The sequence below is a fragment of the Seriola dumerili genome, unplaced genomic scaffold (genome assembly GCF_002260705.1).
Source record: "Seriola dumerili isolate Sdu_G_001 unplaced genomic scaffold, Sdu_1.0 BDQW01000291.1, whole genome shotgun sequence".
Classification (NCBI taxonomy): Eukaryota; Metazoa; Chordata; class Actinopteri; order Carangiformes; family Carangidae; genus Seriola; species Seriola dumerili.
In genome coordinates, this window is record NW_019174546.1 from 1,446,780 (window position 1) to 1,458,969 (window position 12,190).

Genomic DNA, 12,190 nt, shown 5'->3' on the forward strand with positions numbered 1-12,190 from the left:
AGAATCCACCTGTTGTGCCAATTTCATACTGATTACACAAATCCAATCCACTTATTCATACAAGTTCCCTGTGGTGAAACTATTGAAGGAATTGTTCAGTTTTGAGAAATTACTGAAGTTTGACAAATCATAACTTCAGCTGTCTGTGTCTTAATGACCTTCTGCGCAAAGTGGCAATCTCCAAGATCTCTGTTTTGTTATCTTTGGCGGCACCTATGGCGATACATGGTAATCGCAGGTTTGTTCTTGAACCACACAAATCACTAACTTTGTGTCAGTGACTCATGTTCCTTGTGATTTTGCACGTGAGTCACACCAGACACCCAGTTCATAAAGCTGTAAAGTGCAGGGACTTCATCAGTGGATCAAAGGCTCTGTCACCATTGTGTGACCTTATTCGGCAACAGTGACTTAAAGTAAAAATCTTCAAGATTGCCACAGGCATGACTATCCTATACTGTAAATCGTAACATAAGTGGAGGACCTACAGTATTTAAAGAAAAGAGTGAAGTAAAGTCAGATGTTGATGAATAGTTCTGCTCAAATTATCAAGGGAACAAGAAAAATAAAATGACAAGTTTATGATTTTACTTATGAAAGTGGCAGCAGGTTGAGTTCTGATATGTCACTCAATCATTCAACCTTTGTGTAATTTCCTGTTAGTACAGTTGTATTCCTGCATGTTTGTTTTTTTCTGTAATGTGCATGTACTGTCAGTTTTGTTTATGATGATAGCATGTCAATTTTAATCATGGAGCTAGGCCAAACTAACCAAACAGTTAATGCGCACAAAGTGCTGCATTTTCATAAAATCTTTTCAAGATTTATGAAAACAAAGCGTCACTTTGATATATTTCAACCGTGTAACAGCTCTGGGTTGCTTGTAAGACTAGATAATTCAATAGTTTCCAGCGATGTAATGTAGTGGAATCATATTGTAGTATTGTATTGCAAAATTCTGCTGTTACTCCAGTGATTCCAAACAAATTGTAATTTAACATATTTTTCCACATGTAAAAGTAGAGCATAATTTTTTATATTTGATTATTTCATGTGGTGCATTTACCACACTGATATCGGATAATTATTCTCATTAATATTTTGTTCCCCAGTCGATTGAATTGAAGGTGATATGTTACTCAAATTTTACAGTCAATTCTTCAGTTGTTGAGGAACTCTAGTTCATATGCAACTTTCCAGGTACAGTAGAATATCATTTTAAAATAGCCCCGGTGGAAATGAGTGTTTCGACCAGTGAAGATGCAGCTATGAGAAGGAGATGAAAGAATTTTATTGTGTCCAAAATAACAGTATGACCTTTATGTGGAATAGATGACAGAAAACTGCTGCTGAGTTCAGGCTATATTTAAACAAATTGCTTTAATATAAGTACGGTGGTTCCTTTTTTTACTGTAAACAGTGACTCACAAGCATATGTCCTCGAGACAAGGAGCTTATTGTCAGAGAGTTCAATGTAGAAAACCTTTCCACGCATCAAATAGTTTTCTTTTTTGTAGTACCAAACCAAGAAACAACATGACAGTTGTTGGTAAATACACTGTATAAAACATAGGTCTGTGTGGATATATAGACATCTTTTTATATTTGTGGAAACACAGACTAGTCGGTCTTTGGTTCCACTGTAAAGTGCAGTTTCTGTGGTGCAGCAGTGTTGAGTCTTTGGTAGCTGGGGAGGAGTTCAGAGGATCAGGGGCACCAGTTTTCATCCTCATTCTCATCAAAGAAGGAAAGTTAAAAGTTTACATATGTTTTAAAAAAAAGCAGTCTCCCAGTCTGCTCTTGTAATCCACACTCTTGTTTTGTGTCTTTCTGTAGAAAAAGCTCAAACAGCTCTCTAGCTTTGCCAGAAAAGGAGCGCAGACATGACGAACGCAACCAAAGCCACAGTGACGTGTTTCTCGCTGCCTCTGTGCCACCCTGTGCAGTCATTGTGGTGCAGCAGAGGCCTGTAGCTGTCGTCCCCTTGGCTGTAGTCGGACGACTGGCTGCTTGCCGAGCACTGGACCAGCGGCATCTGGTAAGAAGTGGCCCGCTTCTCTGGCCCGTCCGGGCTGGAGCCGTCGCTGGGACGCTGGCCATTGTAGAGCAGGTAGCGGCCGTGGGCGTCCTGCTCCATGCGGAAGAGCTCGTACTCTGTGTGGGGGAGCCGGATGCCCAGCGCCACGCAGCCGTTTGTTATGGTGACATCCTGCTCCACCCCAACCTGCCAGGACCCCTGCGCTCCACACTCGTTACCGTTGAAGACGTTGAGGAGGGAGGTGGTGGCCAAGTCCATGGGCGTCACCCTCATGTGGTTCACTAGAGGAAGGAGGACAGAAGAAGACCTGTTGGTGATGTTGTGCTCAGAGGAACACTCACAGGTGCAGACACCCTGAGACTCACTCTAAACTTTAAACTGGACGAGACAATGGGCCTCATGCAAACCACTCGTATGAACAGATGTCCTGAAGTGGTCCGTTGTTTTAGTAAAACAGCCACTGACTGTGTCAAACCTGCTGTCTTTGTTTCTGCTGACAAAAGGACTTGAAGCTCTGTGGTGGGAAATTTTCTTTTACCCCCTGTATGACTTTTGTGAATCAAACTTATCAACAAAAGGCAATGTTAGGGGCGATGCTTATGCTAATGATGTAACATCACAGGTGCACACCTGCTCATGAACAGGTGGTATTTGGTGAGTTGGAGACTTTGACAGTGAGAGAAGTTCAGTGTAAGAATCTGAAGATGTTCTTGCATGAGGCCCATTCTTTCTCTGCTTGTTGTTACAACTTGAGTTTTGGCCTTTGTTTCTATTGATTATGAAACATCATATTCACCGAGTTAAATGCAGAGATTTGGGAACACAACATTGGAGAAGAAATACAAGCGGTCAGACGAACAGTTTCAGCCAAAATCTTTATTTAAACTTAAATGATCCCTCAAATCAAATGCAAACTACAGTAAGAGTAGGTCAAAAGTTGAACCAGAACATCTGTCTGTTACTATGGTGGACATTACAACCTTTGTTTTCCCTAGAAGTCTGAATAAAACCCGTATGATCGTCTGACTGCTCCTATTCCTTGCACTTCTTCTTAGTGATGTTGACAAGGTCCCACATCTCAATAATTAATTAGTGAGTACAATACTATCAAAATAAATATACACAATGACCAAATTTACTGGGATATTCCAGTCAGGCTTCAGCTAATAAATTTAAATTAGTCTAACAGTAGAATAAGGCTGTGAGTTGGTAGTTTTTGTCTTTTAGTTTTAGGCTATAGGTTAAGGTTCTCTGTAACTAAGCCTCGTAAAATAAGTCACCTGAACTGACAATGAACTCGTTAAGGTGACAGTTTTTGTAACCATCTATTTTGACATTTTCTCTCATGTTTGTACAGTGAATATGAAGCTACAGCCAGGCGGTTAACTAATCTTATCACAAAGACTAGAAACAGGGGAAACAGCTAGACTGGATCTGTCTGAAGGTGACAACATCCACCTACCAGCAGCTCTAGAGCTCACTATTTAACTGATTATATCTTGTTTGCTTAATTCAGATGTAATCGTACAGATTTAGTTGTCTGTGGGCTGAGCCAGGCTAGCTGTTTCCCCCTGCTTCCAGTCTTTATGGGAAGTTAACCATCTCCTGGCTGTGGCCTCATATTTACTGAACAGAGCAGAACAGTATCAGCAGAAATGGCTTGTTATGAGCGCTGATCAAATAATTGAGGGAACAATATAGCTGCAATATAATGGGGTTAATGGATGATGTTTAGCTGGAGAGCAGACTGGTCTTAATACTCTTCTGTTAGAACCATAAAACAAACTGAAAGCTGAAACACAAATGCACCAAAGTTGTTTTCAAACTGCACCAAAAGTGAAAGTCATAAGCTGATGTTAAGGATACAAGTATTTGTATCCATAAATTGAGGATAATTGGAGAAAATAATTTAGGGAGTGGAGTGAAACATAAAAAATTAAATGTTACAGTCACTATAAATGTGGTCTCTTCTGAGAGTTGTTTGTATTTAACTTAAAAGATGAGAGTTGTAGGATGAGAGAATATCACTCAGTTACCTTTGAAGACAAAGTCTGTCCCGCCCATTACTCGAGTGGAGTGAAGCCCTCGGCTGTAGCGTCCACGGGCGTAGATGGTGAAAGTGGGGTGTCTACAGACGGGGTCAGAGTAGTGGTAGTAGTGGCCCTCCCAGGTGTGGTTGTTGTCATGGAAGATGAAGTGGCGGGTGAGGAAGAGGACCTCAGGGCGGACTTCGCAGCGCTGGCTCACCCACTGACCGTACAACCCCACAGTCAGGTCGGCCCGCGGCGGCAGGATGGGAGGGTGGAACTCGTCAGAGCGGTAGATGATACGACAGGCGATGCAGCCGTGGTCATGGTTCTGGAAAAATAAAGAAAGGGGAAGGTGTTACAATGAAAAACAAGCGGTTGTAGTAATTTAAAGCAGTTACTTATCAAAATGAGATAAACTGTCAGGCGACATGCCTTGAACAAAATTTACAAAAACAACAAAAAAGCTTCACTTACACTTTTTTGATAACTTTAAGTCCCCTAATTTAGAATATATAAGCAGTATAATATATACTATTTAATAAGTGGTTTATTATACTCTTTAATGGAAAAAAAAGTACTTTAAAAGAGCATACAAAAATATATTAAAACCTAAGAATAAAAAACACTTACTACTATGACAAGCAATGAAAGTAGCTCTTTGTGTTGAGTTACAGACTAAATTTAAGGACACTTCATTAGGAAATTGAATTTGTTGAGGGAGATATTACAATGACCAGGTTTTGTCATATTTTAAAAACTAAACTACAATTAGACTAACTCAGAACTGAAAGCAGAACATTAAAGCCACCATGTGTAGGATTTGAAAATTTCCAGCTTTGGTACCCCCTTGTGGTAGTATCAATAATATAAATACATCGAAAAAACAAACCACTACTATGAAAAATGTATATAAACAAACAGAATTAAGTTAAAAAAGGAAGCGGATTGCTTCAATTGTTGAAACAATGTGATTAAAGCCACCAATTTGAAAATTGTATATAGTGACTTTAAAAATATTAAAGTTTTCAGCATTATTTTGGGGTGATTTTCCTAAATGTAGAGCACTAAGCCTCACCAATATTGATATTTTTTCTTTTTTTTTTTTTTAAATCTGATATAACAACACACCTGCAGAGAGTGTTTTCACATTAACATGCATCATATAAAAACCCTTAAGTTTGGACTAAACTAGATAAATTAGGAGGCACATTTTACACTTCCTGAATTACTTACAAAACAATTCTTCAGTATTTCTGTACTGCAATTTCTTGTTATATCAATCATAACCATGCACTTATTATTGTATCTGCAATAATACAATGCGATATATATAATATCTGTTTGGCTTGAATGGACAAGAAAAGTCAGGTCACAAAACCTGAGGGACCTGAAGTTTAGAGATAAACCTGAATCAAAGACACAACATCACTGTATGAAAATCCAGCATGTTCAATGAAATCTGTCAGTGCTGAATGGTTTTTTAATCCATCATCACTATATTGTGTCATGAAATTCACATAAAGGACGGCTGGCGTCTGTTCAGAGGTGAAGGAGGAAAAACTATTTCCTCCAGTCTGAACCTCTTGAGTGTTGGAAGCCAGACAAGGTTCCAGCATTTTCTCAGAGTGATCACATCATTTTACAGTAAAAGACAGATGTCTGCTCGAACAAAAGCCGTGACACAGGAAACAGCAAGTCAAGCTTTCATGCTCCTTACAAACAACACTAGGAATCCTTTATTCACCCTGTTACTGACAAGCGAGGGTTTGCAAATCCATTGATGTCTATTAATCATATCAAGTTCACATCATTTCTGGTTTAGTGGAGCCCCGGAGCAGCATGTGATCACAGTATCCACAGACTAGGACAGCTGTGGTGTCTCTGGCTGCAGAAAAAGGCATGAGGTCCTGGTGGATTCGGAGCTGGAAGCCTTCATCCTGTAATCCACAAAACTTTTTCCAAAAGACCAAACTCCAGGGAGGCGGTGGAGTTTTTGTTATTTGAGGGTGGTCAAAATTTAAGACCTAACCTCCCTGACCCAATCACTCTTTTCCCAGACAACATTATGCCTGCAGGAGATTTATGGAGAGTTTAAAAAAGAAGAACGGAGAAAAAAAACCCTCAAAAAACAGGAGTATCACTACATCCTACAGATGAGATAATCCCAGTGCAGCTCTATAAACCCTCAAGAGTGAGAGGTTAATGGGACGTCTGGAGGAGAGGCCTCCTGTGAATCCAGTGTATGAGAGAGTTGAGTATTTTTATACACTGGTGTATATCTCAGCACTTATGCATATGAGCAAGATATGTATATGTAGATGGGAGAAAATAAATACAGTATGCAGCAAGAAAAGTATGTCTGTATATTTTTGCATACATACACATTATATAGACACTATGGGTCAGATGTTTTAGAATGCCTCCATTTTTCCAGCTGTTTAAATTGACTTAATTCACTGTCTCACTGTTTCTGAACACAAGGTAATGTCTCCTAGTCTTTACTAGGAGACATTACCTTGTGTTCAGAGTAACTGTTAAATGTTTCAGCTCAGTACTATCATCTATATTTACAGCATCAATATCTGTTTTTATCTTTGCTTATCAACAAAGTGTTGCATCGTTCCCAATAACAAGGACAATAGGAAACTTTATCATTCAGGCGGAACAAATCTGCTTTTCTTCTGTCCAGTTCCAACAGCAAGTGCTAAAATACCTAATCTTGACTGAACACACAAAGATCTTTGCTTTTCAGATAAATTAACATAAAATTCTCAGTTCCATATTAATTTTTTTTTTATAATCCTAAATGTACATAGTATTTGGTTCAGTCTTGTACATCCTCAGCCCACTTGGCTTTCCTCAAAGCAAACACATATTCTCTGAACAAACAAATGTTGAGCTTTTCGTGATGAAACAAGACTAGGTTAAAACCTACTATGTTGCTGGACTGCCTATGGTCAAATCCTGATGTTATAACTGCGACGTCATCACCAAACACATAAATGAAAGACAAAGACTGAGCTGTTTGTTTACTCATAAACACTCAGAGATGAAGAGAGACAGACTATCTTAATTTTTTTTTCAGATATTTTTTCAGGCTTTTGTCTAAATTACAACTATAGTAAGAAAGAGACAGGAAGATTGGAGAGAGAGAGAGAGAGAAAGGATGACAGGCAGCAAAAGGGCCACAGGCTGATCAGGGAAATTCGCATTTATAGGGCTGGCCCCAATATTACAGTCCAGCCATAGTATATTATGTCATAAAACTGACATAGTATAGTAAGAAATAAAAACAACATAGTATATAGTAAGACGTCAATGTCATAGAAAACATCATAGTATAGTAAGTCATAAATATGTCAGTATAGTAAGACAAAGATGTCACAGTAAAATAAATCAGAAAAAGTCAGAAAAATGTCATAGTATAGTAAGACATAAAAACATCATACTATAGTATGTCATGAAAATATCATAGTATAATAAGACAAAGACGTCATAGTATAGTATGCCATAAAAATGACAGTATAGTAAGACAAAAACGTCATGGAGTATATCATAAAAATGTCAAAGTATAGTATGTTGTAAAAAAAACAACATACTATAGGAAGTCATAAAAGTGTCATAGTATAGTATGGTATTTCTGTTACATGCTGTAGTGTTGTGTTGCGGGAGCATGTCCCTCTGCCCTCCCCTTTTCTCTAGCAGGTGACTTGGCCTGGCTGCTCCTGGTTTCTCAATCAGGAGCTGGAGCACAAAGGCGGAGTGAGGAGGCCTGGTCAGAGCCAGAGTGTGCCATTCGGCTGTTGACAAGCTATGTGACTGTTTTCCCAAAGACAGCTGCTCAGAGATTTAGTGTTGAAGCCTAGCGACATTCTTAACTTGTGAATGTTGTTAATTTGGGTTATCTTAGTTTTGCTGCAGTTTTAGTTTCCCAATGTCAGCTTTTCGTTGTTGTTTTTACTTGTTTGTGAATAAAATCCAATGTTTCTTCTAAATCTGTTTCCCCGAGTCTTTTTGGTTTGACTGTTTCACTTATTTTATTCCATTTTAATTCCCCACATCCCTGAGCTTTAACAGGTAACGTAACAATGTCATTGAAATGTCATTGTGTAGTAAATCATCAAAATGTCATAGTATAGTACATTATAAAAACTTCATAGTATAGTAAGACATAAAATGTCATAAAAACGTCACAGTACAGTAAGGCATAAAAACATCATAGTATAGTGAGGAATAAAATGTCAAAGACGTCACAGTATAGTAAGGCATGAAAAGGTCAAAAAACGTCATAGTATAGTAAGGCTTCAACACATCAGTATAGTAAGGAATAAATACATTATAGTATAGTAAGACATAATATATGTCATAAAAACGTCATAGTATAGTAAGGCATAAAAACATTGTAGTATAGTAAGTCAAAAGAAGTTCAAAAAACGTCAGTATAGTAAGGCTTGAACATATAGTACAGTAAGGAATAAATACATCATAGTATAGTAAGGCATAAAATATCATAAAAACGTCTTAGTATAGTAAGACGTAAAAAAACATCACAGTATAGTAAGGCTTGAACATGTCTTAGTATAGTAAGGGCATAAGGGAAATGTCAAAAAACGTCACCAGTATACGTATGTAATAAAAATGTCAAAAAGTCATAGTATATGTGGAAGGCTTAATAAGTGCATAGTATAGTAAGGCATTAAAAATGTCTAAAAAACGTCATAATTTCTATGTAAGGCATAAAAAATGTCAAAAATAAAGTGCATACGGTAATGAGATGAGATGGCATAAAAAACGTCATACTGTATACGGCTAAGTTATCGCATAAATTATATCGATAAAATGACAGGAACATAGTCATTAGTATGTTATGAGAGGTAGAGTAGGCATATAAATGTCAGAAAAGGAGCTCACACTTCACAGTAGATAGTAAGAGGGCATACAAATGTCATAAAAATTGTGCATAGTAGCTAAGTAAGCGCCAGTAGAAGATCGATCATAAAACGTCATAGTATGGAGTAAGCATAAATAGGTCGTAGTACTAGGGTAAGGTTTCTAAATGTCAATAAACGTCATGAGGTGATCATGTTAAGTAGATTAAAATGTCAAAAAACCGTCCACGTATAGGTTAATGGCATAAGAATGCTTCGAAAGAAAACTGTACAATAGGTATAGTGAGGGCATAAAAGATGTGTCCTTAAAACGTCATCACACCTAGTTAGTAGAGCTGACATGAAAAATGATCAGAAAAACCGTCATAAGTATACAGCTAAGGCATACAATTATATAAAACAGCATAGTATAGTAAGGCATAAAAAATGTCTGAAAAACGTCACAGTACTAAGTACAGGCATAAAGTGTCATAAAAAATGTCATAGCTATAGTAAGGCAGTCAAAAGTGTTTCACAAAACGTCACAGTATAGGTAAGGCATATCAGAAATGTCAAAAAACGTCATAGTATAGGTAATGGCTTAAAAACGTCATACGTATAGTAAACGCATAACATTCATAGTATAGTAAAAGGTTAATAAAAAATCATGAAAACGTCATAGTTTTCAGTAAATGAGGCTATAAAAATGGTTCAAAATAACGTCATAGTATATAAAACGGCATGAAAAACGTCATAGGGTATACGAAAAGGTCATGAAGAATATCCATAAGAGAACAGCATAAGTAACATAGTGAAAGGCATAAAAAATGTCGAAAAAACGTCAAGCAGTAAAAGTAAAGGCATAAAATGTCATAAAAATGTCATAGTATAGTAAAGCGCTTTGAAGCACGTCTTAGTATACAGTGAGGGTAATATATATCACAGAAAACAACGTCACAGGTATAGTAAGTGTACTAAAAACGTCATAGTATAGGAGGCACATAAAATGTCAAAAAAAACGTCACAGGGTATAGTAAGGTATAAAAATTTGTCAAAAAACGTCATAAGTAGTAGTAAAGGCTTAACTAACGTCATAGTATAGAAGTAAGGCATAAAAATGGTCTAACAACGTCAATACTAGATAGTGAAGGCATAAAATGTCAATGAAAACGTTCATAGTATACATAAAGCGCATAAAAACGTCATAGATCAGTAAAGGCATAAAGATATCATAAAAAAGCATAGTATAGTAAGCGCATAAAATGTCGCAAAAACGTCACAGTATAGTAGGCATAAATGTCATATAAAAGTCATGAGTATAGTAAGGCATAAAATTATCATAAAAAGCTGTCCATAGTATAGTACAGGCATACAATACGTCGTAGCTAATACGTAAGGCAATAAATGTCATAAAAACGTCATAGTATACGTAAGGCATAAATAAATGGTCAAAAAACGTCAATACTATAGTAAGGCCATAAAAATGTCAAAAACGTCAATAGTTATATATAAGGCATAAAACGTCATAGTAATAGTAAGGCAATAAAATAATCATAAAACAGCATAGTATAGTAAGGCATAAATGTCGACAAAAGACTTCAACCGACGTATAGGTAAGGCATAAAATGTCAATAAAAATTGTCATAGTATAGTAAGGCTTGAACAGGTACGTCTTAGTCATAGCTGAGGTAATAAATATCACAGAAAAACGTCAACGTCATAGGTTAAGGTATAAAAACGTTCATAGTATAGTAAGGACCATACATGTTCATAAAAATGTCATAAATATGTAGGCCCATAAAATGTCATAAAAACGTCATAGTATAGTAAGGCATAAAATGTCAACAAACCGTTCACAGTAATTAGTAAGGGCATAAAAATTGTCAAAAAACCGTCAAGTATGTAAGGCTTAATAACGATCATATGGTATACGTGAGGCAATAAAAATCTCTTAAAACGGTCTACTATAAGTAGGGCAATAAAATGTTCAAAAAGCGTCATAGTATACAATAGGCATTAGAAAACGTCATAGTAAGTAGAGGCATAAAATATTCATAACAAACAAGCAGTAGTCATATTGTAAGGCATATAAAACTGTTGAAAACGTCACAGTATAGTAAGCGCATAAAGTGTCATAAAAATGTCATAGTATAGTAAGGCATAAATATCATAAAACGTCAAGTATAGTAAGGTCATGGACAATACGTCGTAGTATAGTAAGGCATAACAATTCATAAGAAAACAGCGATAGTATACGTAAGGCATAAAAACTCGCTCTGCAAAACGTCACCAGTATCAGTAGGCATAAAGTGTCATAAAAAATCGTCAATCGGTATAGTAAGGCATAAAAATGTCAAAAAAAACGTCAACAGTATAGTAGGCATAAAAATGTCAAAAACCGTCATAGTATAGTAAGGCTTTAAAAACGTCAATTAGTAATACGTAAAGCAATACACATGTCATAGCATGACGTAAGTAATTAAAAAATCAACTGAAAACGTCAATATGTTATACGTAAGCGCATAAAAATGTTCAAAAAAACGTCATAGTATACATAAGGCATAAAAACGTCATAGTATTAAGGCATAAAATATATAAAAAACAGGGGCGAATAGTATAGTAAGCGCATAAAAAATGTCGAAAAACGTCAACAGTAAAAGTAAGGCATAACAATGTCATAAAAAAGTGTCATAGTATAGTAAGCGCTTGAGACACGTTTAGTAATAGTGAGGCTATAAAATACTACATAGAAAAACGTCACAGTATGAGTAAGGTATAAAAACGTCATGTACTAGTAGGACATAAAAGAATGTCAAAAAACGTCAGCAGTATACGTCAAGGTAATTATAAAATGTCAAAAAACGTCAATAGTAATAGGTAAGGCTTAATAACGTCATAGTATAGTGAGGCATAAAAATGTCTTAAAACGTCATACTATAGTAAGGCATAAAAATGTCAAAAAACGTCATAGTATAGTAAGGCATAAAATATCATAAAAACAGCATAGTATAGTAAGGCATAAAAATGTTGAAAAACGTCACAGTATAGTAAGGCATAAAGTGTCATAAAAAATGTCATAGTATAGTAAGGCATAAAATATCATAAAAACGTCATAGTATAGTAAGGCATAAATACGTCGTAGTATAGTAAGGCATAAAATGTCATAAAAACGTCATAGTATAGTAAGGCATAAAAATGTCAAAAAACGTCACAGTATAGTAAGGCATAAAAATGTCAAAAAACGTCATAGTATA

General features: G+C 36.3%; 1 protein-coding gene across 1 annotated transcript in view; it reads right to left on the bottom strand.

Annotated features, from left to right (window-relative positions):
* Nucleotides 1–1,855: 1,855 nt before the first annotated feature.
* LOC111231192 (protein APCDD1-like) overlaps nucleotides 1,856–12,190 on the bottom strand; it is a 36,185-nt gene continuing 25,850 nt past the window's right edge. The window contains exons 4-5 of the mRNA XM_022758227.1: nucleotides 4,075–4,396; nucleotides 1,856–2,319 (exon numbers count right to left, since the gene is read on the bottom strand). Of these exons, the coding sequence (XP_022613948.1) occupies nucleotides 1,856–2,319; nucleotides 4,075–4,396 (786 nt within the window). The remainder of the gene's footprint in view (nucleotides 2,320–4,074; nucleotides 4,397–12,190) is intronic.